Source organism: Polypterus senegalus, chromosome 10 (assembly GCF_016835505.1).
Source record: "Polypterus senegalus isolate Bchr_013 chromosome 10, ASM1683550v1, whole genome shotgun sequence".
Taxonomy (NCBI): domain Eukaryota; kingdom Metazoa; phylum Chordata; class Cladistia; order Polypteriformes; family Polypteridae; genus Polypterus; species Polypterus senegalus.
In genome coordinates this window covers 4,591,677-4,619,111 of record NC_053163.1, presented here as the reverse complement: position 1 = coordinate 4,619,111, position 27,435 = coordinate 4,591,677, and the positions used below count along the sequence as shown (strand labels likewise).

Below are 27,435 nucleotides of genomic sequence, written 5' to 3'. Positions count from 1 at the left end.
GAAGGAATGCCTGTGTGCCAATCCTATGGATGGCACGAGAACGACAAGCTTCGGCTTCCGGGCAATTTGTTGAGTTCCAGACGACTCGGTTATCTCAAATGGCCAAAGGAGTCGCTTATCAGGACGGCCAGACAACCCGCCGATCGCCGTGCACAAAGTGTGGGGTGTGGGCTTTGGGGGTCATTTGCATGTGAATAGTCGAACACATAAAGTCCGCAGTTCGTACAGTTCAAGCAGGGCGTGTCCGGAGACCCCTGGCAGGGGCGGAGAGAGAGCTGCGTCTCGTTAGTAGGGACAGGCGAGCTACACAGAGCACGGGTGGGAGTTCCGACTGCAGACCCCGACTCCGAGGTAAGCGCCAAACGAAAAGCGAGACACACTCCTAAAAATACGGGATCTTGAATGGCTCTTTATTGGATTGTGCGGTTCAATTGCTTGACAAGGAACCAATTTATTCTGGAACGGGGTCTCTTCATATGAAGTTGATTCTTTGCTTTGAAAAACTTGTGAAAAAAAGTATGGTGGGCTACTTAGCAGCACACGAACCTGAACTTAGCCTGTGTGTGGAGAGAGTCCTTAGGTGTCTACTGTATGTATCTCTTCATGGTTATTTACTGTAAGAAGCCTAATCATAATTTAAGGGTCTTTCTGGAACCTTCATGTGGCTGGTTCTTTTAAGAGCCAAAAATGCTTCCCTTATGGCATCGCTCTTATGAACTGTTGTGGCACCTTCATTTTTAAAGAAGCTCTTTGACTGTTGCGTTCTGCTTTACTTCGATGTCGGGATTTTGTTCTTAATATTTTGTTAGTGAGACGCTGGAGGGCCCGACAATGAGGGTCGCATAAGATACTACTCCTGCGGCATTGGATTTCCAATTCTATAATTTTAACAACGACTTTTTATCCCTGATAAAATACAAATTAGACCAGCGTTTCTCAACCTTTAAGTATTTCCAACCCGAGTTTTCATAAAGATTTTAATCGCGCCCTCCTCCCCAACGTTTTTTGAAAGGAGCCCACTAATACTGATTTGTTCTTTTTAAATTAATGATATACGGTATCATAGATGCATATTTTAACTTTTATCTACATTTATCTAACTCTATATTTATTTTTCTAGTATCTGGTTTAAGTTAATTTGTTTTGGTTTCAATAGATGTATTTTTCATATTTTTGATTCTTGTTTTCTTTTTTTTTTTCACATCTTGGCTTTATGTTACATTTCGCCTCCCTAGGGGGGTCGCCCTACAGATTGAGAACCACTGAATTTTTACGGAACGCCGTTCACCACTCTAAATAGCAAACCCCATTCAAACGCTTGCCGACTGATTCAGATGTTTCTCATTTCTCAGTATTTAAACTATAAGGCTTCTCCCCGGACTCATACAGCCTTTAGTTGATGTGTGCGCACTCTTAAACATACCGGCTCCTGCTTTACAGAGTTGTGTGATTCCCCCATTGCACAACAAAGAAGTATTTCATTCTTTACTTGTGAATCGATTCTTTGGGCTTTGAAAAGGTTGTGTGCGGATACATTCAGTGCCTGTCTACTTAGCTGGATATTAAAGAACACCAGAAACGCATGTGCGACTATAATAGCCCTTTAAAAAATCATTAGCCCATTATAGTTCACGAAACTGTTAGGTATGGGAGCCTGTTATGGCTCTAAATAAATACAAGTTCTGTCTGGAACCTTCATATGGTTGTTTAGTTCTTTAGGAAACAATAAACGATTCTGCTATGGAATCGCTCCAAAGTACCACTTTAGCACTTTCATTTTTAGGAATACAGTAGTTTGCCTATTAAAATATGCCCTAATTTAATCACTTTATAATGAAGCCACGGAGAGGACGTGGATAGAATGAATACAAATAAACAAACAAACAATCAAATAAATGAATAAACTGTGGGAACAGTTTATAATTTATACGCGCGTTTTCATTACACGCTCCCTCGATTTAGTTAACGCGCGCGCCTGCGCTCTCTGCACAGCCCTGCTGCGCTCGTTGTTGTTGTACCCGTCCTGCCATCACAGACCGAGATCGAGACTAATTCTATAGGCTAAAGGCAAATTTGCAATTTTGTCCATTCTAGGACTAATCCATATGTACAAAACAGCTCGAAAACTACGAGAGAGTAAACTTATGTTGTCACTTAAGCATTAACTTAGAGAAGTAAATGTTCATTATAGAATGGGAACAGGAATAAACTGAACCTACATTTAGATTTGAAATGTTCATTTCCCTTTTAAGTTGTAATGTGTTAGAAAGTAGTGTTTATAAAGTTAAGCATTCAAAATCTGATGGGAGGAAGTGCGAGAGGAAGTAAGACTTTTATTGTTTTGATTTGGCCTGAACATGTGCAATAGCTGCAGAAAATACAGCCGAGACAGAAATCTGCCTCCTTCCTGTCTGCTTCGCTCCTAAAATGGATTCCATCCATCTTAAAAGAGAAACCTGGTTACAAGAGTATTTAATAAAAGAACTGCAATAAAGATTGTGAATATGAAACGAAGGCATAAAGTTACCTTAAGTAACAAACTGCTACGTATTAACACTAATCTCCAATTTAGGCTCATTTCACTGACAATTTTCACAGTTTGGGTGAAATGTAATCTGTGCTAAGTGTGAAGTTCAAAAACTGACTGAGTCATCTGAGTTGGAGAGGATGCGATTGAAATCACTTCGGAGGTCAGGGTCATTGTGGTACCCCACTGGAAACTTTAAAAGGCGCCCACATGTACAGTATGTGGCTGTGGTCGCCTTTGGAGGTCTGTTGTTTCAAGAAAGTCAGTGCTGATTGACTTAAAGTGATGTTGCGTAAGGCAAGAGTCGCTGCAATGCATTTGTTATTAGTCAGTCACAGATCAGAAAAAGGCCTTATCATGGGATAGAGGGAGTGTGTTAATGAAAATGTGCACAGGAACTGCACTATCTATCTATCTATCTATCTATCTATCTATCTATCTATCTATCTATCTATCTATCTATCTATCTATCTATCTATCTATCTATCTATCTATCTATCTATCTATCTATCTATCTATCTATCTATCAATTATATAGTGCCTTTCACTCTATCTATCTATCTATCTATCTATCTATCTATCTATCTATCTATCTATCTATCTATCTATCTATCTATCTCTTATATAGTGCCTTTCATATCTATCTATCTATCTCTCTATCTATCTATCAAATGCATGTAAGAATTTCAGTTTTACTTTGTACCTGCATGTGACATTAAGGAGCCGACAAACCAAAAATCAGATATCGGCAGATAATGGAAGTCTCAGGGTCATCACAGACAGATTCCAAGAATCCAAAGCTAAGAACGAGCTAAATCTTAATGGACAGGTCGCATGAAAAGTGGAGTTTCAATTTAATTTCAATATTGATTGTACAAAATAAATAAATAAAGAATTAAGAATTCAAATTCTATATCCATTTCATTATTTTTTCTCTTTTCTTTTGGCCTTATGATTAACTTTAGCGTATGCCTGTCCAGTTTTGAATGGTCTCACTCTCCCTCTGTGTAGCTGGAGACTTTAAATCAATCAACAGAAACATGTAGAAGAGTTCGAGAAGTACAAAGGGTTAATTATTTGGCCTAAAGGTTCCTCAACAAGTGTGACTTGTAGGATTTGGGTGCCCTCTAGTGGCGGTGAGTTGAATTACAGGTGATACGATGGCCAGTTCAATCTGCAACCGAGACTCCAAGAATGTGATCCGAACATGCCACGTGTCTTTCAAACGGCAAGTCTGGGTGGTGAGGTGGCGCAGCGGTTAGTGTGACAGGACCCTGCTTTGAAATCTCGTACTCAGTCAATTAGGTAGAATTTGCTTGTTTTTCCTGTATCTGCATGGCGTCTTCTCCATGTACTCCTGTTTTACTCCTGCACTAGAGATGTAGATAAGGATAACCGGTGCCTCCAAATGTGCCCCAGAGTAGTTATATGCATGGACCTTCTGTCAAAATGATTTATGACCTTTAAGCCCTGCCCCTATGACGCAAGACCAGAAGTCCCGCCCCGTCGCCCCTGATGATGTGACACTGGGAATTCCCCGGCCCCTATCGTGACCTACTCCCGCCCCTTTGGCACCGCCCCCTGGTGGTGGATGGGTGAAGGGCTCTCTGTCCCCGCCCAGACTCTTTTTATCTTAGAACCTGATTGGTTCTCCTTTCTGTCAAGGGCCGTTTGACGGATGTCTGCCCCTCCTTGAACCCTCCATCTGATTGGTTCTCCTTTCTGTCAAGGGCATTTTGATGGATGCCTATCCCCTAGTTGAACTCACTCCGGCACCTGCTTAATTAAATAAACTGTCAAGAGCAGCCCCCCTTCTCCCGAAGACGTGTCCAAGCCTGTTACAGACCTGTTGGTGGCCCACTTCTCTCGAAGAAACACGCACAAGCATTTCAAGGGGCAGAGCTGCCTGCCTCTAAGGTTTGGGTAAGAACTCCTGTATCTATCTATTATTTAAAATAATCTATGACTTTAAAGATCTAAACCTTAGTTTAGCACTTGTAAACCGTTTTTTATTTTATCTAAGTCAAGCTCCCAGACATTCTCTGCGCTGCGCTGACAAGCTGTCCCTTCACTCTCACTACACTGTTGACGCATGAGAGCTGAGAGCTGAGACAGCCTCTGTGTGCACCACCGAGATGCCCCAGGGGGTCGAAGCTCACAGCCGAGTACCCGAGTCTGTAAAAAGCTGACAGTCTCTGACTGTAAAAAAACCCTCCTGCTGCGTTCAATTATATAGTGCCTTTCACTCTATCTATCTATCTATCTATCTATCTATCTATCTATCTATCTATCTATCTATCTATCTATCTATCTATCTCTTATATAGTGCCTTTCATATCTATCTATCTATCTATCTATCTATCTATCTATCTATCTATCTATCTATCTATCTATCTAATATCTTCAATCTGGATATAAGGTGGACTTTTTCTTTTCCTGGTGACTGACCATAATATAAGATTCTGACTTTTACCATTTTAACTAATATAGATTTTAAAAATGGCATAAAGTAATTTAAGTTATACTTAATTCCATTATAGGGGCTCTTCCATTTATTTATGTGTTTATTTATTTATGCTCTTGTTTGTTTACTCATCTTTTATTTAATCTATTCACTTATATGTGCAATTATATATTCTCTTTATAATTATATCTTTATGTAAAGCAACTTGAGTTACTCTTTTTGCATTAAAATATGTAATATAAATACACATTTTAATTGAATGAAATTTCTAACAGCACAGAATGATAAAACCAAGAAGGAGCACAATGTCCAATTTAATGTCCTGTTCTGTTAGCAACAAGAAAGAAATTCTAAAAGTTCCCTTCTGAGCATAAATAAATTCACTCTTACACATTTGTTTTTCTCTTCAGAGTAAGGAAATCAGAAGAAGAGAAGTAAGATCATGTCTAACAAAACAAATGGTGAAAAAGTAAGTGGTATGTGCTTTCTGTTCAGTTGACCTCACAGAGTGCAGGCTCAGAGCGCTGTATGAAGTTAAATCAATTTTACAAACTGCTCAATTTCCATACATAAAAATACAGGTCAGCTGAAACACTCGCAGAAACAAAGCGATTTCAAATATGTCGAAGTGAAAGAATCCTAACTGGCACTGAAGGGTCATCTTGTTTACTAGCAGGCAAATTAGCCCACAGTTTTAAGGCTTGGACATCCCATTCTGTATTATTATTATTATTATTATTATTATTATTATTATTATTATTATTATTATTATTATTATTATTTATTTAGTTGACCAGCATATTGAGATCTTAATGCACACTCTCATTTGTAATGATATGTTCAGATAGGAAAATTAGAGTCTTGGCCAGTTATTATGAGGAAGAAGGATTTTAAAATCAGCCCTAACTAACTTTAGCTGGAAGCCAGTGTAATGACTTCAGGACAGGAGTCACCTTCTACTTTTAGTAAAGGTTCTTGCAGCAGCATTATAAACTAACAGAAGACCGAATAAGGAAACTACCTGTGAATAACACATTGAAGTTGTCAGTCTTACCATAAATGCTAACACTCACGCCTGTTTTGAGGCCTACTGTTCCAGGAGAGTGTGGCACAACCAAATGATGGTGGAGTGGGAGTGTGCTGGGTGGGACTGTGTAACCGCACCTCACCTGGCTTGGCCAGAATGGTAGGGAAAATTAAATCTGGATTAGAAATGTAAACAAAAGTCCCTCTAATTATTTAGTGAGACCTGTTGACAGCATGCTTAGTGGTGAGTCCTAAATCCTCACACATGACCATCACTGAGGACAGTTTTTTCTGCCTGTTGAAGGCCTTCTGCCTGTGTGTATTACATGTCAAGTATGGCGTGTGCAGGTGTATGTGCTGTTACACGCTTTAATTAATTGAATAGAAAAGAGGAGAAGGTCCACATTCATCTTCACTCTGGGTTTGCTGATTCATTTACAGAAAAGTAAACTGAGATTGATATTCGAGTTAGAACATTAGAACTTTCTAGATGAGAACAGGCCATTGAGCCCAACAAGGCTCGCCAGTCCTATCCACTTATTTACATCAATTCGAGTTTTGAAAGTCCCTAAAGTCTTACTGTCTACCACACTACTTGGTCGCTTATTCCAAGTGTCTGTAGGTCTCTGTGTAAACTCAGTTACTGTTTATGAAAGGAATGTAAGCAGAAGAACACAGGAACTGATTTGAGTTTTTTGCCTCTTGCAGAAAATGACAATTAAGAAGCTCACCAAGGAACCTGGGGGGCCCGTAAGGACTCCTCTGAAGCTCAAGGTGGTATCTGTGGCAAAGACAATAGACTACACAAATCAGGTGAGGGTGCTTGACTCCGTTTCTCTTGGTTTACTTGTCCATTTAATTTGCTAGAAGTTTGTAATTGCTAATTATTATTATTTTTTTCTGAAAACAGTCCATTGGCTTTTCTTTAAATTTCAGCCTGACATGATTGGTCGTGATTTCAACAAGTTGAGTTTCAATAAAGTTGTCTGCACATTTGATATTTAGTGTATCTACCCCCATGAGAACTTAAAAAGAAGACACCTTGTAGGTGTCACAGCATGAAACTGAGATTCTGATGATCCCAAACGAGGTGATCTGACATGTTTGTTTGGTATGTTGAGTTTTGAAACATCACTCACATTAATATCACATGTAACCATCTGGTGCTGCACTCTAACATGGAGACGATCATAGAGGTGGCCGTCAGTTCATGACCTTCTGACTTAGAAGTACAAGTGGTCAAGATCCAGTGAACTTTGTGTTGCTGGAAAAAAACATTTTCCTTTTCTAATGTCAGAAGTGGTTGGCTGATGTCCCTGGCAGTGGGTCAATGTCCACTCCACAAACACGAAAATAGTTGTTGCTGATAAAATACCACACCATGGTGACCGGCTGAGGCCTTCTCTGAAGCAGGCAGATACAAGTTGGGTGTAGCCTCTCAGGATGTCTCTGTCGTACACAGGCACGCTCCTCACTCATTCCCAGGCTGAATCTCAGACCACCATTCCAATCACAAGTAGACCACGTGGACAGATCTAGTGCCACCTTAGATCTGTTGTATGGGACTGTGGCTGTGTTTTTTCGGCCACATCCTTCCTTCCATACTACTGGATTGTCCAGAGCCCTCTTTCTCAGGCTGTCCATACCCTCCTCTTCCAATCCTCACCACCACCTGCTTTTATACGAGACAGATAGTCTCAGAGGATTGTCATGAGTGTTAAAACAAGGACCCGGAGATGAAAACACACATCAAAATTCATAGTGAGAGAAAGACAAAAGTTCAGACTCAGCGGATCAAAGCGTCAGGCAACCAAAAACAAAGGGATGAACGAAAGGCAGACGTCAAGACAAAAATACATTGAATAACAAAAAGCAAAACCTGACGTTGGGCCTACTTGAAGTAAAAGTAACTTCCACTAATAGAGATTTGCATGAGGTAAAGTGTATCCACTGGGGGACAATAATAAAGGAAATGCTGACACGTTTACATTGTCACATCCGGTGACATAATCGGTGCATTGAATGTGTTCACATGACACACAAATTGAATAAATAAAAATCCTTCTATATAAAAGCGGTCGGGATTGTCCTTCCGTCCCGTGAGTGCTACGCAGGCGCGGAGTTTCACACACGCCCCGTCCATGTTGCAATGCAGGATGGGATTTGTAGTTTCGTTTTCCAGGTAGAAAAGATGATTTTCTACTCCAGACTGTGCGATATCTTCTTCTCTTTCTTACTATATAAAAGCGGTCGGGATTGTCCATCCGTCCCGTGAGTGGAAAGCGTAGCGGTATTCCGCTTATCACAGACTTACTAGTTGCAGCTTGCGGTACGAAGCAACATGATGTGAGCAGAGTTCTGGTGCTCCCATCGTTCCCTTGCTTTTGTGCGCGATGCGCTGGATAAATAGACAAAATTATGTCTCTGGAAATAATTACTACGCGATGAGTCATTTGAACTCCATCAACATTAAGTATTAGGGGGGTTCAAAAGGGCGACCTAAATATAGAAAGAAAGTTTAAATTTCATCACAAAAATAACAGAAACTGCGAATATTAAAGTAATACCGCTCAAATGCAATATAACCAAATTAATGAGTTTGTATAAAATATCAAATTGATCTACATATTGAATTGCCTTAAGAAGTGGTCAACTTAAAAGTCGGTTGCCTTAAAAGGCGGGTCAGCCTAGTTAAATAATAAAAATGGGACACAATCAAAATAAACTTCATTAACCATAATGCAGAGTAAGAAGAAAACCCTAAAGAATAAGTCTAAATGATTAAAAGCCGTTAACTAAACCAAAATACATGAATAAAATGTGTCAGTTATTACACTGGTCAGGTTGTTCCACAGTTGGTTAGCAGGACCCTCGTGCCAAAGACCCCGTTAACTGCACTAATGGTGCAAGATGATGTCTGCTAGGCTTGAAGACCACTGTAGAGTAGCATATGGTGTGGGGAGACACCACCTATTGGTGGCAGCATTGTTATCTGTGTATCACATCGGGGTGCTCCACTGATCTGGGACTGTGACCACAGCATCATCTCTCCTCAGGCTTTTCTGTATTCTACTTAATTATTCAAATCTTGATTACTGGACCTTAAAACCTCAGTAACGTATTCCTGTGTGTTTAGTGTGAGCACCGGTGGGCTAAGAGACTCAGTCAGAGTCACTTGTGGTGTTCACATTGAGAACTTGCCTGTTAACTAATGTTTCAACCAATTAGCAACATTTTCTGAAGATTTCTACCAATTGTGGCCAATAAAGCAGGGTGGCTTTAAAAATCTTTAGATAATTAATAATTTTGTATAACGTGATAAATGGAGACAATGCTGAGAATTCAATGGTATTTACAGAGTATTACAGCCTCTCCAGTCCCATAAGTGCAATGTAATCTTAGCCTTCCCAGTCTGCATTGCCTTTGACTAGTAATGTGATGTTACAAATTCTAATGTGATCACCACGTCTGGTTTGACTCGGGATTCTAGAGCAGGTGTCAGGGGCGGACTTGCCATTAGGGCATTTGGGCAATGCCCACTGGGCTGCGGACTCTGGTGTGGTCATGGGTCCAGCATTTCATGAAATACATTTTATGTACTGGTTACTGTTTTAGATTAAAATTAATTTTCTAAATTACTAAACATTATCTGTTCGGTACTGTGATTGCTATAGTCCTGTATAATATACCATATTATGTCATCGAGTTGTTTTAGTTGTTAGTACACAATATTGTAGCGAAAAATTTGGTCAAAACTGCCTTTTGCTGATTTCTGTTTCGATACTGCTACATTTCGGTTAGCATATACATTATTGCAATTTATTTTATTTCATATCTAGTGTTTAAATTCTTTGGTACTAATAATTAGTATAGATTATGGATTATGCATTTTATTGTTCTCTGGTCATCAGCTTCAGCGATAATTAGTGGTTTTCAGCTGCGATTATTAGTATGATGAAATAAACATCAGGATAGGAATTTTTCATATTAGGACAGAACATTTCTAGTTTATCGTTAAGTTAATGTAACATTTCTATCATGTGAGGTTTTCATTATAACCTCGGTTATAACTTATTCCATTGTAAATGACCAGGTGCTAGACTACTAGGGTACTGGCACTTGGACATGATATTGACGTGTGAGATGTGCTCTAATAACGTGTAAGCCGTGTTACTACATTTTTATTTTTCATTAAATTTTATTTCCAAGTATGTCGTCAAATTTTAAATTATGTATAAAAAACAGTGTACTGATTAAGTTTGGCAAGAGTTTAGATAGAGTTCATATCATAGGCTCATAGCAAGTAGCGAGCTGCGTACTCATCACAAATTTTAAGAAAATTCCAATAAATAATGGCCGGGTGAGTCGATGTCATAACCTCACTCGTTGAAGGATGCCTGGGCCGGTTTTGAGACCCAATTCACTCATGACAGGCGTTCTCAGGTTCACTCCTAGTGCCTCTCTCTGGCTGCAGATTTTCATCTCGACATATTTTTCTAAATTGGACTCCCACTTCAACTAAGCAAGCTGTTACTGCCCAGGTTGTTTTTATATCAATCCAGAAATTACAGACTGGAGAGCCACAGCATCAGTGGAGTATCTGCATGGGCCATTAGTCCACCACGTATATCACCCATACAACCTAACCCACTAATATCAGGACAAGTTATAATAAACCTAGTATATTTTGGAGATGTGAGAATAAACTGCACTAAGCAGTGCCTTATCTGTGGTTTGCACCCAGAAAGCAGTAAATCAGCCCCAAAACTAAATGCCAGCACCACCACACTTTACATTTGGATTCAGATCCTGCTGTATAAATTAATTTTTTAGTTTGTGCCAAGCATTTCAATAAGCTCTGACTTCTTTGGGAAGGGTACACTGCTCCCAGTTAGAGGTCTTTATCCCTATGACCCCTAGCACTCTAGTCATTAACTACAAATCAGCAGGAGCTCCACCCTTGGGGCTCACATGTAAAATAAATCTCTTTCTGATAGTTAATTTGGATCTCTTGAGTTTAATCTGGAGTTCTTGGAAGATATTTTGAATATCTTTTCTTCAGTGTATAAATTAATAAAAGTGTGGATGCAGTTTGTTTTGCATTTTCTCTATTTGTTCATAATCTGTCACACTGTAGAATGCTTGACATTAAATTAATTTGATATTGTTTCAGACCCATGTAAAAATATCCAAAACCAGGTGGAAAAATATGGGATTTTTCTGACATCTGAAATGTTCTTAACCTTCGTTTGACACTAATGACTCATTTCTCTGTCTATTACAGAAGGGAATAGATATGAAGATGAAGTTTATAACCTTCGCCGACAAGTCAGATAGAATAACTGGCAAACTGTATGACATGGGCAAGACTGAAGTGATCCAGGAAGGACAGTGTGTGTGTCTTCAAGATTACATCTATGATGCAAAGGATCAGCGGGTTGTCATCACCTCCAAAACTCTGGTACCTTCAAAGCCAGTGATTTTTGCACTTTTTCCATGGTGACCCTACAGCCGACAAGAACCTCTGAGTTTATGGTAGACATCCCAGCATGAAAGGCCTTGTAGTTCTTCTGCTAGGGATGAAAATTAGCAGCAAGTAAAGACAGTCAGTTAAGAGGCAGACAGAGGTTACAACCACACAATCAATTTAAATGAGAGCATCATAACCTAAAACAAGAGCCAGAAGGATGAGCAAAAAATCATTAAACCATGAGATCAAAACTCATTCTAGAGGCACAAGAGGTTAGGTCGATCTGTAATCCCGGAGATCTGTAATCTAACCCTAACCCTAATGAAAAGTCATTTAAGATGACATTCTATCCTGTCGCCCCAATGACATTTCTGGGTTGTTACAGAGACAATGAGTGAACAAGTGGCAGCTCCCATGAAAATCAATAAATTAAACAATTTATTTTTAAGCATCCTCAGTAAATGCAAAAATGGAAAGCTGACATAGAAAACTTAATCTCCAAAAAAAAAAAAAAAATGAAATGGGTGCAAGTAAAACAATATCCCTTTACAACACCAGCAGAAATTAAAACAAGTCATTATAACCGTATTAAACAACATTATACCAGTATTTACATACATGACTAAATCCCAGGAGGGAAATAGTAAACATAAAAGAAGTAATTTTTCTTGTTATTTCCCGCAGGTCATGAAAGCGAGGAGGTTTTCTGCCATTGGAGAATCTCCAAAGGCTCAGCAGGCCAAGAATCTAAAAAGGGAAGAGAGACCCCAAAACCAAGAGACTCTGGCGTCCCCCCCACAGGTTAAAGAGGTGAGCATTTCAGAGCAGCTTGCACGAGCATTTTAGCTTATTGTAGCATTGACATTTGTTTATATGTACTGTAATGAAAGACAGAGGGCACCTGACATATTGGGGTACTGCCTTGGGAAAACCCATTTAATAAACTTACATGTAAAGTATTTTAAAGAAATGTTGCTGGGCTCAGGTGCGGCCAAGGCCAAATAAGACCCCCAAGAGCCCCTCAGTGATTTGGACACCCTATCGTTTTGTCGACTTCCCTTGGAGATTTTGCCACACGGTCACATGACTGTTACATGGCCGTGGGTTTGGAGGTAAAAAAAACCCCTTACCGTCTCAAGCCCCAGTGCCATAATGGTAGACTCGCCCCTGGGTATGGTTCAAATTTCCAAACAGGCAGCTACTAAGTGGGAGCTGCGTCTCTCTCTTGAGTGCTGATCCTAGAATAAATAGTCTCCTCATGGGGCCTCTTAATGGGAACCCTACCGAAAGGGACGTACTAGTGGGAAATGAAGTCATATGCCTTCTCAGGTTTGCCCCCCAGTACGGTTGTTGAAAACAATGAGGCAGATAACAACAGCATCCCCTCTCAATAGAACATGGAACTGCATACTACACGAGGGCCTAGGAGATGTCCCCAAAGTGAGGGACTGTATATTCTTGTCTATTTTGAAGCTCTGTTTATGATAGTAATTTCATTTAAAAGTTTTAAAAGTTGATTTTCAATAATGTCTTAGTTTTATTTATTTATGTGATTCCGTTTTAAAGGTTCCCTGACCTCAATTGTCATACTGATGACGTTACAGAAGTTACACTACGGATATGGTGGCGATCGCACTATGCATTATTCCTCTTTGGACACAAAACTCTTGCAATTCAAGCAATAGCTTCATTTCCAAGTAGACCGTAGTGTTCCTGTTACGACTTTCCTGAATCTGACTTTCAATTTCATTTTGCCCTTTGAGTTCTGGTTACTCATTCTTGTTTGGCTCCTCTGATATTCTGACTCTCCCTTGTCTTTTGACCACGATTTCTCATCTCCTATTTTTCTTTACTGCTTACAATAATCCTCTGCATGTCCACAAGACATATTTGCTTTAAGAATTCCATTTTTGTAGCTCATAAATATATATATGGGGTTGGGTTTGGGGGGCAAAAATCTTGCAATACTTAAAAAATAACTATTATAAAACTTACAGAAATTCCATCTCAGTCACCTTTTAAATACTCTTAAGATTCAATCCACTTGTCCCAGCACTTCTCCCATTCATGTCAATGTTTCCTCTACTCATCCTTCGTTACTTTGTCTAGAGTCCCCTGTGTGTTTTACCGGACTTCTTCCATCGTAGCAAATCTTTTTCACTTCTTTCTCAAATTTTAATTATGGGAACAAAAAAGACGTAATGGGAAGCAAGATCTGGCAAATATGGGAGTGTTGCAAAGCAACAACCACAGTGCTTTTGGTCACAAACTCTTTGATTGACAACATGGTGTGTAGAGGTGTGCTGTTATGGTGCAAAATCCAGATTTGCATGCGTCACTTATCCGGACAGTTTTTCTTGATGCATTCCCATAGACAGTGCAATGTCACTTATTAACAGTCAACTCGTAGGGAACAAACTGTTTATGAACAAATCTGTCAATGGTGAAAAATGCAGTCATTGTCTCTTGAAAATCTAACATGGTGGCTTAGAGGGAAAAAAAAAAACATCACTGAAGTCACCTGAATGATCGAAGCAAAAACACCAGTTGATCAATGCAGCACGATGCCACTTATTAACCAGACTGTAGTCATACGACACATAGTGGCCTATTTGATAACTACACGCTACTCCTGTGCGATTGTCAGATTCTGGTCATTTTTGCCCCCCAACCCCGTATTAAGGGTGTCTAAATAAAATACTGTGGTAGAGAAAAACAATGATTTGCTGAAATCTTCCTATTTAAACCACCAAAAATACAAACACAAGGATTCTAAGAGCAGTCTAACTTCTAATCACCAGTCAACCAATACAAATAGTGGGACTAAGAGCTGATCCATCTCAGGTCCCTTTGCTCAACATCACTGCTTCATCCCAAAAACATGAACACTAAATGAATGAGGATCTTGAGTCTACTGGGCTCCAGTAAGGATATCATTGCTTTAAAGATTTCTAAAGTCTATTGACCACATTTTTCAGTTCACCCAGAACTTTGGGTTTATAGATTTATAAGGTCCTTAGTGTACAATGAAATTCTTACTTGTACATGCTAGTCACTAAGCAACATATCTCCATAATTCATGACAAGAACAACCATCCATCCATCCATTATCCAATCCGCTATATCCTAATTACAGGGTCACGGTGGTCTGCTGGAGCCAATCCCAGCCAACACAGGGCGCAAGGCAGGAAACAAACCCCAGGCAGGGCGCCAGTCCACTGCAGGACAAGAACAACCAACTCTTGAAATTTATCACTTCCTTACCTGAAGGAAGTACCTTACCTTGAAATATGGAGCTTGCTTGTAGGATTAACAGAAAGCAGGCCTATTTGTATGTATTGTGCTGCATCAGTTGGAACTACAAATTATGACACCCCTTAGAAACCCAAATGACATGTCAATGTCAATGTCAATTTATTTATATAGCACATTTAAAACAACATAGTAATGCTGCGGCCAAAGTGCTTTACAATAATAGAATAAAAGAAAAAACAAAAACAATAGACAATAAAACATAAATAGTAATAACATATGTGAGCATAAAATAAGATGCATAATAAATAGAAATAATGTTACAGTATATAATCACAAAGAGGAATCCATCAGTATTACTGAGGGTCACGGAATGCAAGTGAATAGACTGTCTATGGCAGTCATGTGATTTGACAACCTGTTATCTGAAACAGTTTTTTGCTCAACAGGGTCACAGGCAGGTAAACTCCATGCCAATGGCGCTGGGCACAACACAAGTACCAGCCCTGGACGGGACGCCAGTTCATGGCAGGACGCACTCCTGTGCCTACACACCTTCAAAGGTACTGGACTCACTTCGATCTTAGATGTGTTTCATAAATTAAGTTTGGTGGATTCCGCCCTCTCATAATTTCTGTATTATGTTTATCGTTTGTGCCACAGAACGTCTCCCCTTTACCTCAAGAGCCCAAGCAAGAAGAGAAGGTAACTTCAGATCCTAAAGAACAGGAGGCCCTGAGTGAATTGCTAAATATTTTGCAGCACGGATCTAAGAAACAGTTGAGGTCACTGAACCTCATTGGAGACAAGAAAACAAAGATGATCATCGAATGGAGGAGCCACAATGCTTTGAAGCAGGTGAGCAGCTCCTTCACACATTAGAGCACTCTAGTCAACTTCTTAATTAACTTTGCTTACATGGATTCCACCCCCTTGAATGGTAAACATACACAGAAGACTTTCAAACATGCAGTTATAATGCCACCTGGACACCACCATTAGGAAGGGTTTAAGGCACATCCCAGTGGTAGGACAGACTACTGCAGTGGTGATGCTGTGCAGAAAAGGTGGGTTGCTGACATAGTGAGAGACCAGCTGATGTCACCAAGAAGTGCATGGCTCACAGTGTTCAGAGAAAGGCTCTATGTGGCTGGGTGATGGAGCTCTATTTTGTTCATGGTGCAAAGACCTCGCTGCTGAGCCTGACATTGTGGATTTGAGACTTATCGCCGGTAGTTCTTCACAACATAAATCTTTGAACTGATGCATTACTATTTTAGTTCTTTCAATCTTTATATATGTTACAACTAGGGTTAATTCATTCAACAGGCCTACAGGTTCGAAGGGTCATTATTGCCGTTTGTCCAGAGTCCAGTGGAAATATTGTACTAATCAACAAACAACACGCTGCCACTCTCCAGCACAATGTATATTAGCGAGTAGAACTGCCTGACCTTGGAACTTCTGTTTTCCTTACATGAAACATTTCAGAACACACTTTACAACATTATCTACATATTGGAAGTGTCCAATCACTTTGTGATTCTTCAATTGTTATTTAGGGAAAGGTTATTTAGACAACGGGAACTGAAAATCATATTTTTTGACCTAAAAATGTATTCTGCGTATTGCACTCTGTTGATCACATTGAGTCATTTTGCTATTGACAGTGCTCCACTTTCTGACTTTTCTTTTGTCTAGCACCTCATCTTTCTATTGCCTGGTCCAGTCTTCAATCTGCCAGCTTCGTTAGTCAAATTTTAATCGCATATCGCATATGTGTAATCACATTTTCCTGACTTGGAAGAGTGCAAGCTGCATTTGCTTACTTGCTGTTAAGTCGAGTTTGTTCTGTGTTGTCCTAGTTCTTAGCCTGAAGACATGTAAATATAGTTTAAACTGAGACTACATCTCCTTTTCATTTGAAAACACAGGCATTAATCATTGTTTTCACTTGTCAACCACACAACCAAAATGTTTTTAACCCCCGAAAATTGATCTATATTCATATATATATTTATATAAAATTCTTTTCGCGTTTGAAACGAAAATTACGTATGACCACAGAACATATTATAATGCACTCGTGCTTGAAACGGAAATTACGTATGAAAGTGAAAGTGAGACCGAAGCAGATCGAGAGAGAAGGCTCGCAGGCTCGCCGATCAACGTATATGACAATCACAATTGACGGCCTCACAAACACCCGAACAACATGCTGAACAGAATCGAAATCGACGGATTCAGTATTCACAGGCTACCACGTCACACAGGTGTTAGGGTCTGTATATGGAGGGATTTAATTATAACATTGAAAAAGATTATTGCCTACAACCAAAAGTTACAATAGGAGAAATGGACATCATGTGTGAGTACTGTCAAGCACAGAGGGTTACATTTGAATGACGTGGAATGTGTTGTTCAGATGGCAAGGTGAAATTAACACCTTTAAGCCATCCACATGAACCATTGTTGTCTCTTATTTCTGGTGCAAATCCACATTCAACTCATTTTCTACAGAATATTAGGAAATACAATTTGTGTTTTAAGGTGAGATCGTTTGGCACCACGGCTGCTACCGAGGAGTCTGGCTTTATGCCGACATTTAAAAAGCGGGGGCAAATCTATCATAGAATTGGGTCATTAATGTCGTTGCCTCATGAGAGCCACAAATTTTTCCCTTCCACTCAGTGAGCGAAGCCACCGGGTAATCTGCTAGTATCCTATATTTCTGGAAATGCTGGCTCAGTGTTGCAATGTGGATGGGAGGAAATGAAGAGTTTTAAAAAAATACAAACTTTTATTGTGCTCTGATTGGTTTGTACTTATTGTGTTGCCCTTCATGGATGGAATCCTGCTCATTACATTTTCTTAGCTGCTTTGATCTTCTTATTCTTGTGTGTACAATTCTGTCTTATTGCCAGTCCATTGTATTCTCCATTGCTGTCCTCCATGTGTGATTGTTTCAAACTACAGTGGTTAAGCAGGAGATACATCCTTTGACAAAGGTTTCAGTTTAACAATCTGCTGACATCCCCATTCTCATTTAAGATTACATGGTAGATTGGATCTACAAGCTACCAAAATGAGGTCCTTTGCAGGATTGGTAGGCGTACTTTTATTTCAGGATGAGGAGTTCATCAAAATAGGAGGATGTCGGAATAGAAATACCCCCGAACAAATGGAGACAGTAGTTTAGCTGCGTGGTTAGGATATCCCCTAAGAATCACTCACAGGACATGCACCTTGTACAGCCCAGTGCGGAAAGACTAATGGGCAGTTCCAGAATATGTTGGAGGGGATTATACACTTCACCTGGCCTGAAAACAGTTGTGGAATCCATAGAGGTGGCTGATAGAAGTTCTCTGGACAGGGTGACCCAGTCTGTCCATATCATCATTTTCCAACCTGACCTCCATTAGAATACATGTGGTAAAACTACAGTGAAATTAAGTGTGATCTTTACTGTGCACTTCAAGATGTAACTCCCGACATGGGTGACTGCCTCACAACAAGGATACCAGGGTTTGTGACATTGTGCTTCTTGTGCAGACTTTGCATGTTCTCCCCATTTCCACATGGGTTTCATGTAGGTTTAGGTGAATTTGTGTTGCTAAATTGGCCCATATAGGTGTCCACCCTGCAATGCACTGGCATCCTGTCCAAGAATTGTCCTTGCCTTGTGTCCAGTGCTTCCTGGGATAGGCGTTCCAGCTTCTCCATATCCCTGCTAATGATAATCAGATTTGGAAAACAGAAGGATTTAACCCCAAAACCTCATAACAGGTGTTGATAAGTTCATTTTCACCTGTTCTTTTTATTTGCCACATTCCCCACATGTGCAGTAGGAACTCCAGCTTGTTTTCTTTCTTCCTTCTTTGCAGATTGAGGACTTGGAGAAGATTGATGGGATTTCCACCAAAATAGTAGAAGCTCTGAAGGTGAGTAACATCTTCCCAGAGCCCTGTAGATTTCTCGTGTGTTTGGGAGACATTTTACTTTGACGCCATGTTACTAAATTTTGCCAACCCCAGCCAGTTAACCCAGTCAATATGTCCTTTCCTCAACAGAAACAATTCCTGGAAATGCACGCTTCTGAAGCCCTCTCCATTTCAAATGCCTGCTAATGGCAGAAGCTTCAAGAATATGTTTTAATAACAGAAACACTTTCTATTCATTAAATGGAAGAAGTGAAAAGTCAAGTAAAATGACACCTTTTATTGGCTAACTAAAAAGATTACAATATGCAAGCTTTCGAGGCAACTCAGGCCTCTTCTTCAGGCGAGATGTAATCAAGTGGAAAAATTAAATGGAAGACAAATTGTTTCAGCATTTTTATGTGCAAATACGACTGTATGTTACTTAAATACAACTTTATATTTTTATAATGTATTGTAACTTGGCAGCCCGGTAGCTCCTTTTAATATATGTGAGTCCCAGCAGGATTTTGAATGCTTTCTTTTGTTTATTGTGGCCAGTTTTGTGTCAAAATTAATGAGGATGTGCCTGTCTTTATGCCCAATTCATGGCCCTCTGGTTTCCAGCTTTGATTTTGTTGATGTCAGGATGTGCTTTTTCTTTATGATCCTCAATTGAATTATGGAAGAATGAGCAAATCTGTATGTTAACCATTATTTAAAATAATTTGTTCTTAATAAACCAGGAGCAACAATGCAGATTTCATCCTGGACACAGAACACTGGACTAGATTTTTACCCTCACAAGGATTCTGGAGGGTTTATGGGAGAATACGCAACCAGTCTAGATGTGTTTTGTGGACTTGAAAAAATCATTCAACAGCATCCCTCAGGGTGACCAGACTGCTCTGGGATTATAGGGAATCAGGCTTGCTGTTGTGGGCTATTCAGGACCTGTACAACTTGATTAAAGACTTGCTTCACATTGCTAAAAGTACAGTAAGTTAGAGTTGTTCCTGGTGGGTGTGGGACTCCACTAGGGTTGTCCTCTGTCACTGATTACAATACAATACAATTTATTATTGTGTAATCCAAAATCACACAAGAAGTTCTGCAATGGGCTTTAACAGGCCCTGCCTCTTGACAGCCCCCCAGCCTTGACTCTCTAAGAAGACAAGAAAAGACCCTTGTAGGGAAAAAATGGAAGAAACCTCGGGAAAGGCAGTTCAAAGAGAGACCCTTTTCCAGGTAGGCTGGGTGTGCAGTGGGTGTCAAAAAGAAGGGGGGACAATATAATACAATACAATACACAGAACAGAACACAAGTCATCCTCAATATAATAGTAAAATAAAAATCTTACAAGTACAGAGCAGAATTTAACAATAGATGATATCCCATAATACAATTTGCATTTGTTTAAGAGTCCTCTAGACAGTTGGCTACCAAGCTGCCTCCCCCAATTGGCCATTCCACAGCTGAAACAGCACTGGGCCAGCCAATCAGATGAAAGGACCCCTCTACCTGACAATTCCTGTGATCCTCCATCAGGGATGACTTTACCTTAGGCAGGCAGAACCACTTGGCAGGTGGGCCATGGCACCAAGTGCCACATTTGAGTACCAAGAAGAGAAACAGAATAGGTGAGGATTAGTAACACATTATAACTATCATGTTACTTCTGTTTTAGTGCTAATGACTAACAACAGAGATGCAGTCTGTACAGTTAATCAGCAGCTCTAGTCAGGGTGTGCTAAACTGAAGTAGTGAGTCTTCAGCCGAGATTTAAAAGCTGAGACCGAAGGGGCATCTCTTGTAGAAGTAGAAAGACCATTCCACTGTTTAGGGGACCTGTAACTAAAAGCTCAACCTGCCACTGTGATCATGTTCAAAATTTTTATTGTCCGAATTTCCAGGTGCATCTAAGGACCAATGGGTTTTCAGTTTGGTACAGATGATGTTGTCTTTCAGGCTTCATCGAGCTGTGACCTCAGACATAGGCTGGGAAAGTTTGCAGCTGAGAGTGAAATGGCTGGGATGAGTATCAGCATTTCAAACTCAGAGGTTATGGTTCTCAGCCGGAAAGAGGTGGAGTACCCCCTCCTGGCTGGGAACAAGGTGCTTCCTCAAGTGGAGGAGTTCAAGTACCTTGGGGGTCTTGTTCACGACTGAGGTACGAAGGGAGCAGAAGACTGACAGTCATGCAGACATTGTGTCAGTCATTCATGCTAAGGAGAGAGCAGTGATGAAAGGCAAAACTCTTGATTTACTTGTCGGTCTACGTCCTGCCCTTACCTTTGGTCACAAGCTATGGGTAGTGACTCATAGAACGAGATTACAGATGCAAGTGACAGAAATAAGCTTCCTTCATAGGTTGTCTGAGCTCAGCCTTAGAGATGAGAAGAGCAGACATTCAGGAGGAGCTCAAAGTACAGCTGCTACTCCTCTGCATCAAATGGAGCCAGTTTAGGTAGTCTGGGCATTTCATTAGGTTGCCTCCTGGATGATTCCCTGGGGAAGTGTTTTGGGCATATCTAATTGGGAGGAGACTTCGGGGCAGACCCAGGACATGCTGGAGAGATTGTACTGTATCTCTCAGCTAGCCTTTTGAACAAAGGAGTTGAAGGAGATGGTGGAGAAAATGGACATCTTTACTCAGAATACTGAGCCCGCAATCTGCACCCACATAAGTGGCAGAAAATGGGTGGATGAATGGAATTTGTTCTTCAGACTTAAAGGAAACTCAGATAAAATAAAAAAAATGACATTCTTTGCATTTATATAGCACTTTTCTCATTACTCAAAGCACTCAGCAATTGCAGGTTAAGGGCCTTGCTCAAGGGCCCAACAGAGCAGGGTCCCTTTTTGGCATTTATGGGATTCAGAGCGGCAACCTTCTGATTGCCAGTGCAGATCCCTAGCCTCAGAGCCACCTCAGATGTCAATTAAAATATTTATTGTAATATAAACATTCACTGAACAGGTTAGAGAGAGTTGAAATCTTTCTTCCCAAAATCTATAGGGATGTTTATGCATTGTAAAATTAAATAAAAACTAAAATGTTCAGTATATCCAAATGATTTTGCTTGATAAAATTGTGATACATTGAGTTTATAAAAACAAACATAAAATGTAATGTTTTAGGTAGATTATAATATAATGTGAAAAGTGTCAACTGTCGTTGCCATATCTGTCTGTCAGTCTGTATGAAACATCTCAGCCCTTATTGGACCATTTCTGCTAGACACTAGCACACTTACTCTTCAAGGAAATTATCATGAGAGTTCAGTTTTCATTGAAGAATAGAGACTACAGGGGCTGTACAAATTTCTGACATTCCAAAATCCTCCATTGAAAGGCATTGGTGAATGTTTTAACTTGTCTGTCTTTAAAACAGAGAAACATTTGATGTGACTTCAATAACAGATTAACTTACTGATTCAAAATGGCCTTGAGAAAGCTTACTTCAGCTTCTACATTTTGCAGATTTACCTTTTACTTATACAATAGCAGCAAATGATGGCAAAATATTAAAATGCCAATAGAGTTGTGTGTGGCAGCAGCATGTGCCTGTAGAAGTGGCAGCACTCGGTCACACCAGGTCACTTCGTCTGCTACTTGAAATAACAGGTAAGTTATATGATTTTTTTTAATGCAAGCAAACAAACATACAGTAAGTATGTAGAAACAATCGGAACAAACTTAAACACATACTTTATCTGTAGATATGATAATTCGATATTTTTCTGACGCAACACTTTATTGATAGTGATAAGTGAAACAGGTACATTTTGATTCAAATAGTTTTATGAAACTGACCCTAAAATTAATTTTATGTTTGATTTTGCAGTAACAAAGTGCCAAATTCCAGTTTCTTGGTGGATTAAAGTTTTTTTTGGAAAATAAGGAGTACATAAGGTTAGTTTAAATATTTGTGCTTATTTGTGTTCTGTGCTGGAGCTGCATAACGCATGTAACCCATCCGACAAAATTAAAATTAAATCTATTAATGACTCGTGTTCACATCACTACTAAGGGGTGTACCCAAAATTATTAAAGTTTAACAGATCTAGTTTGCAAATGGGATTCAGGAAAAGCTTAATGTGTTGAAATGATTCCAGACAAAATATCTTCGTTTTAAAAATTTTTGTAAGAATTCAAAGTAAAACAGTTCACACAAAAAAGAGAAAAATGGATGTAGCAAAGAAAGGAAAAGTTCTGTTTAAAGCCTATAAATCTTGTTTCATTCTTTCAGTTTGCTTACAGTTGAATCATTTCTAAATTATCAGAAAACTGTATGCCTATTCCATTTCTATACTGTAAATGGGTCTGTCAGTCCCTGCTAGCACTGAGACCTGCTCTGAACAACAACTGACTCCATTAACACACAGTATCGTAGTTATAGTTAGAAAGTTCTATCACATATTAACTTACAGGGGGTGAAAGGCTATTGTCTATGACTGTGAAGTAATCTGATATTCTATTTAGATTAAGCAAACACTAATATGAGTTTAACTCAAAGCTTTAACTTTCTTAGATTACAGGGTGTATTGCATATTTTTTTTAAATGTGACATATTTTCCACAAAAAGTCACACTAAAAATCATTATCAAATGCATTACTGTGTTTTCTCCATAGAATAACCTCCATCCTGAAAGAACTGCCATTGCCAAATCTTCCACACCCTTTCCATTATGTAGACACCGCCTTATCCTAGTTGAAGATATGCACCCTTACTATGAGTTGTTTTAATTAAATGCTAAATGACAAACAGATGCATGTGGAGTTATTATAAGAAAACATTTCAAGACTAGAACTGGACTCCTCTCTTCTTGTGTCAATGGCATGAGTCTCAGCGGACGACTTCTGAAGATCTGTTACAGTGACCATTGGTTTAACTTCCTGATCAAGGCCTTTCTTACCCTGTCACTCACATTATTCCTTTGGCCAACTCTAGGAAGAGTCCCAGTTTTTCCCAACTTCTTCTGTTTCACAAATGTTGAGGGAACTGTGCTCCTTGGAACACTCAAAGCCTTACAAATGGTTTTATTCCCTTGCCCTGATCTGTGCCTAAACCACAATTTGATCATTGAGGTCTACAGAAAGTTTCTTGAATGTCATGGCTTGTTTTTTGTTCTGACATGGCGTGTGGATTTTGGAACATTCTGTACAAAGGTTCATGTGTGCTTTCTAAATGATTTTGAATCAATTCTGTGAACCACAGGTGGACTCCGATACATTCTAGACATTTCTCAAGGGGAATTTAAGCAAACAGTAAGAACCTGAGCACAGAGTCGTCTTAACTTATGGGCACAATGGGAGGCTGAGCACAACTAGGAGTGTCACAGTAAATAGTCTGAATACTTTTAAGAAGGAGATATTTCAGTTTTTGATTTTTAATAAATTTGCAAACCTTTCCGAAAACATGTATTACTTTGTCATTATGGGTTATTAAGTGTAGATTGATGGGCAAAAAAAATGGCAGATGTATCAATTGAAAATTAAATTTACAACACAAAAATGTTTGCAGAAAGTGAAGATGTCGGAAAACGTTCTGTTTTCTTGTTGTATTAAGCTACCATACAGAATATTGCTAAAATATAACTATGTAAAAAGAAAAAAAAAAAATCAGGCTAACAGATCACATTGATACATTGATTACTAGTTATTTTATATATCCCTAACCACAAAGAACCAGACTGACAAATAACTCAGTGCTCCAATATTATTTACCTGATTATTATAAAGCTGAATAGAGAGACTTTAGTCTAGTACGCATAACATATTGCTACACTTTGGAACTGTTTTTCTCCTGAAAGAATTTGCTCTAATAAACTGAGTGCCAACTGCACAATGTTCCAACATTTTAGAGTACAATTTGTTTTAATCACCATCTCTCTTATTGGATCTAGTGTGATCATACCTAATCCACCAAATGACCCAGGATCTTCACTGCTCCAGTCCATGTATAGTTTAATTTTATCCACTAGATGGCAATATATATCACAAAATGAATTAATGATGAACGTTTTAAGCTTTTTCTTTACAGCATGGCATCAAATTGTGTCCATCTACATTATTAAATGAATTACTTTGCAAAAGAACTTTCATAGTTTGCTGATGACTCAGATTCTCCATTGAAAGATAAAGCTCTTGAGTTGTCTGAGAACTGAAAGAAAGTGACCTGGAGAGCACTGCTGGATTATCCTAAGTGTGAGTGAAAGAGAGGCAGGTACCCTCTGTCCTCCAGTGTGTTTTCTTTTCAAGTGCTCCCACATCCCATGTGAGTTCATTTTTATGGATCTTGCAAGACACAGTCTTTTTATCAGATGACCAAGCCGAAATGACTTTACACAATTGACTTCTTTGGTCTTCAAACATCCATTGTATTTACATCCTTGGCTCTACCAATGTGATTAACATTACTCTTGGAGAATGAAGTGTTGTAATATGCAACAAAGCAATTGATAACAAAATCCATCATCAACTATTTTTATCATCTACAGTTGTTTCAGTGCTTTAGCAATTTTTAAAATTAAAGTTACAAATTAAATTGAATGAAGAGTTAAAAATCCAAAAATATGAATAAAACAATACTAACCCCCTCCCCCAAAACTTTCTAAAAGAAAATCAAAATATAAATATCAAGAACAAAACAAAAAAATACAAAAAGAAGGAAATCAGAATCAATATTGCTTTTTTTCTGTAACTAATTTAACAGGAAGGAAATTCTTGATTAGTTGTGGTAAATGTACTTCAGAGATCCATGATATTGTATATGGAGTACCACAAGGATCGATGCTGGACCTGCCATTATTTTTTTATATGCCCCCATTAAAACAGATTATCTCAAAACACACAGTGACCTACCACAGCTATGCAGATGACATGTAGCTTTACTTATTGATAACCGCTGTTGCTCTGGAGTCTCTGATCCAACATCTTTCTTGTATTTCTGAAAGGATGAGTAGTCATTATTTTCCTGCTAAATAAGGAAAAAAACAGAAATTTTAGTCATGGTAAAAATGGGAATAATGAGGTCTTAGAATTAAACCTGGTCCCTTAACATTAAAAGTCAAGGCAGAGATACAAAATTTAGATGTAATCATGGACTCTGACCTAAACTTTAAATTGCTCATAAACTAGATCCATAGGACTGCATGTTTCCATTTAGGAACATTGCAAAAGTCAGACATCTTATTACATTTACAATAACCCTATGCACCAAACATCTGGAATACTTTACGCCAGACTAACACTTTGGTTAAGTGTGGCGGGAGTGCTGCAGATCTTGTTTCCAGAGCTGTCCAGGTGCCCCCTGGCGGTGGCCACATACCCCAACAGGTTTCAGCTTCAGAGCCCCAAGCCCATGGCCCCAATGCAACCTTGGTGGTATGGGGGTTTAGTGGGGGAGCTTCCCTCTCATGTCCAGAGGTATAAATGGCCCTTCTCCTATAGTCGCCTGCTCCTCCAGGTCTCCTGGTATGGCAAGATCCCTGACCATCCATCACAGCAGTGATGAGGACCTTCTCCTTTAAAAATGTCAAAGTGCTGACTCTCTGTGGCTGTAAAAGATCTCTGGGTACCCTGGTACCCTGGTTAAAAAGAGTGTATCCCAATGTCCTGATTAAACTGAGAATCTTAAACTCATATATTCTGGCCTCCTAATCATCCCCTGCCCCTAATTGTCTCTCTCTATCATCCTTTTGATCTGTAACAGCTAAGGTGTGGCGACCATATTGATACAAAATGGCTGCTGTTGTCTTTTGCTGTTGTCACATCTGTTGTGGTTGAAGTGGCTCCCCACTCTCCATGTGAGTATTGAGCAAAGTGCTAAAGAAATGTAATTTATTACTATTATTATTATTATTATTATTAGTAGTAGTAGTAGTAGTAGCCGTCTAACACAATATCATTTAAACTAAATAAATAACATAAGTTATATAACATAAATTATAATCAGTGGCAGAATAATAAAGTAACAAGAACAGAAAGAAAAAAAAAAAAAACTAAATGAGGGAACCCAGGAAACTATAAAGTCAAATTTATCAACCTTATAATAAAATTTGATAAGTAGGGCTGTAATTAAAAAAAAAAAATAAACAAAAATCAAAGATGAAAGGTCAAACGATCACTATGTCCTTAAAAAAGGCACAAAGAAGGGTGCAGAGGAAAATAATGAAATGTAATTCACTGTGCTGAGGCACAGGCTTTAAATAAGGGGCTTTCACTATAATTAGTGGTCTCATCCCATCATCACCAACTCAGTCAGTAATACTGCAGGCACATAACTAACTCATCCCACTACGTTGAAAGAAAATGATAACAGAAATAAAAGCGAAAATAGAATACTAGAAGAAAAACAAAGCAGGACCGGCTCTAAAGTCAAACTGTCACTTGCCTGGGTAAAGGAAAACCAAAACTGCTGTGGCATTGACTTCCTTTAAAATCGCACTTACTTGCTACACTAACATCCTCCAGAGTGCTGAATAACCCTGCAGGCCAACATACTTCGAACACGTCAAAGATTCATAATGTTGCCATTACTGCAGTCAAACACAAGAACAAGAAAACTCTGTTTTCCCGAGGGCGGTGATCTTCTTCTGTTGACGGTATTCGTATAAGCGCATGTCCTGAAGTGTTTCCGTACCTTTATTCGCTCTGTGCCATCACACGGCTCTACGCCCGCTGGCGTTCTTTTTCCCCGCGCTGTGCCACTCGGAAGTCACTCACGAGCTCGTAGCCCGCTCTGGATTTTACCGCGCTTTGAACTCGGTGAAT

The 27,435-nt window shown here is 39.3% G+C and overlaps 1 protein-coding gene across 2 annotated transcripts; it reads left to right on the top strand.

The window, feature by feature from the left end:
• Positions 1–204: 204 nt before the first annotated feature.
• On the top strand, positions 205–19,616 carry LOC120536570 (kinesin-like protein KIF22). Of its 2 annotated transcripts, none has more exons than XM_039764956.1 (9): positions 205–351; positions 5,402–5,460; positions 6,726–6,830; positions 11,302–11,478; positions 12,172–12,297; positions 15,189–15,302; positions 15,403–15,597; positions 18,624–18,680; positions 18,810–19,616. In XM_039764956.1, exons 2-9 carry the CDS (start codon positions 5,434–5,436, stop codon positions 18,864–18,866), a joined length of 858 nt encoding a protein of 285 aa, XP_039620890.1. In that variant the 5' UTR covers positions 205–351; positions 5,402–5,433; the 3' UTR covers positions 18,867–19,616. The 2 variants fall into 2 exon arrangements, with proteins under 2 accessions (XP_039620890.1, XP_039620891.1); XM_039764957.1 differs by lacking the exon at positions 205–351 and adding an exon at positions 4,351–4,450.
• The last annotated feature ends 7,819 nt before the right edge of the window (positions 19,617–27,435 follow it).

Bases quoted from the DNA above. Each gene is read 5' to 3' on its own strand.
- LOC120536570 (XM_039764956.1), top strand. From the start codon at position 5,434: ATGTCTAACAAAACAAATGGTGAAAAA. The intron at 5,461-6,725 runs GTAAGTGGTATG...TGCCTCTTGCAG, and splicing joins ACAAAACAAATGGTGAAAAA to AAAATGACAATTAAGAAGCT. The intron at 15,303-15,402 runs GTACTGGACTCA...TTTGTGCCACAG, and splicing joins GTGCCTACACACCTTCAAAG to AACGTCTCCCCTTTACCTCA.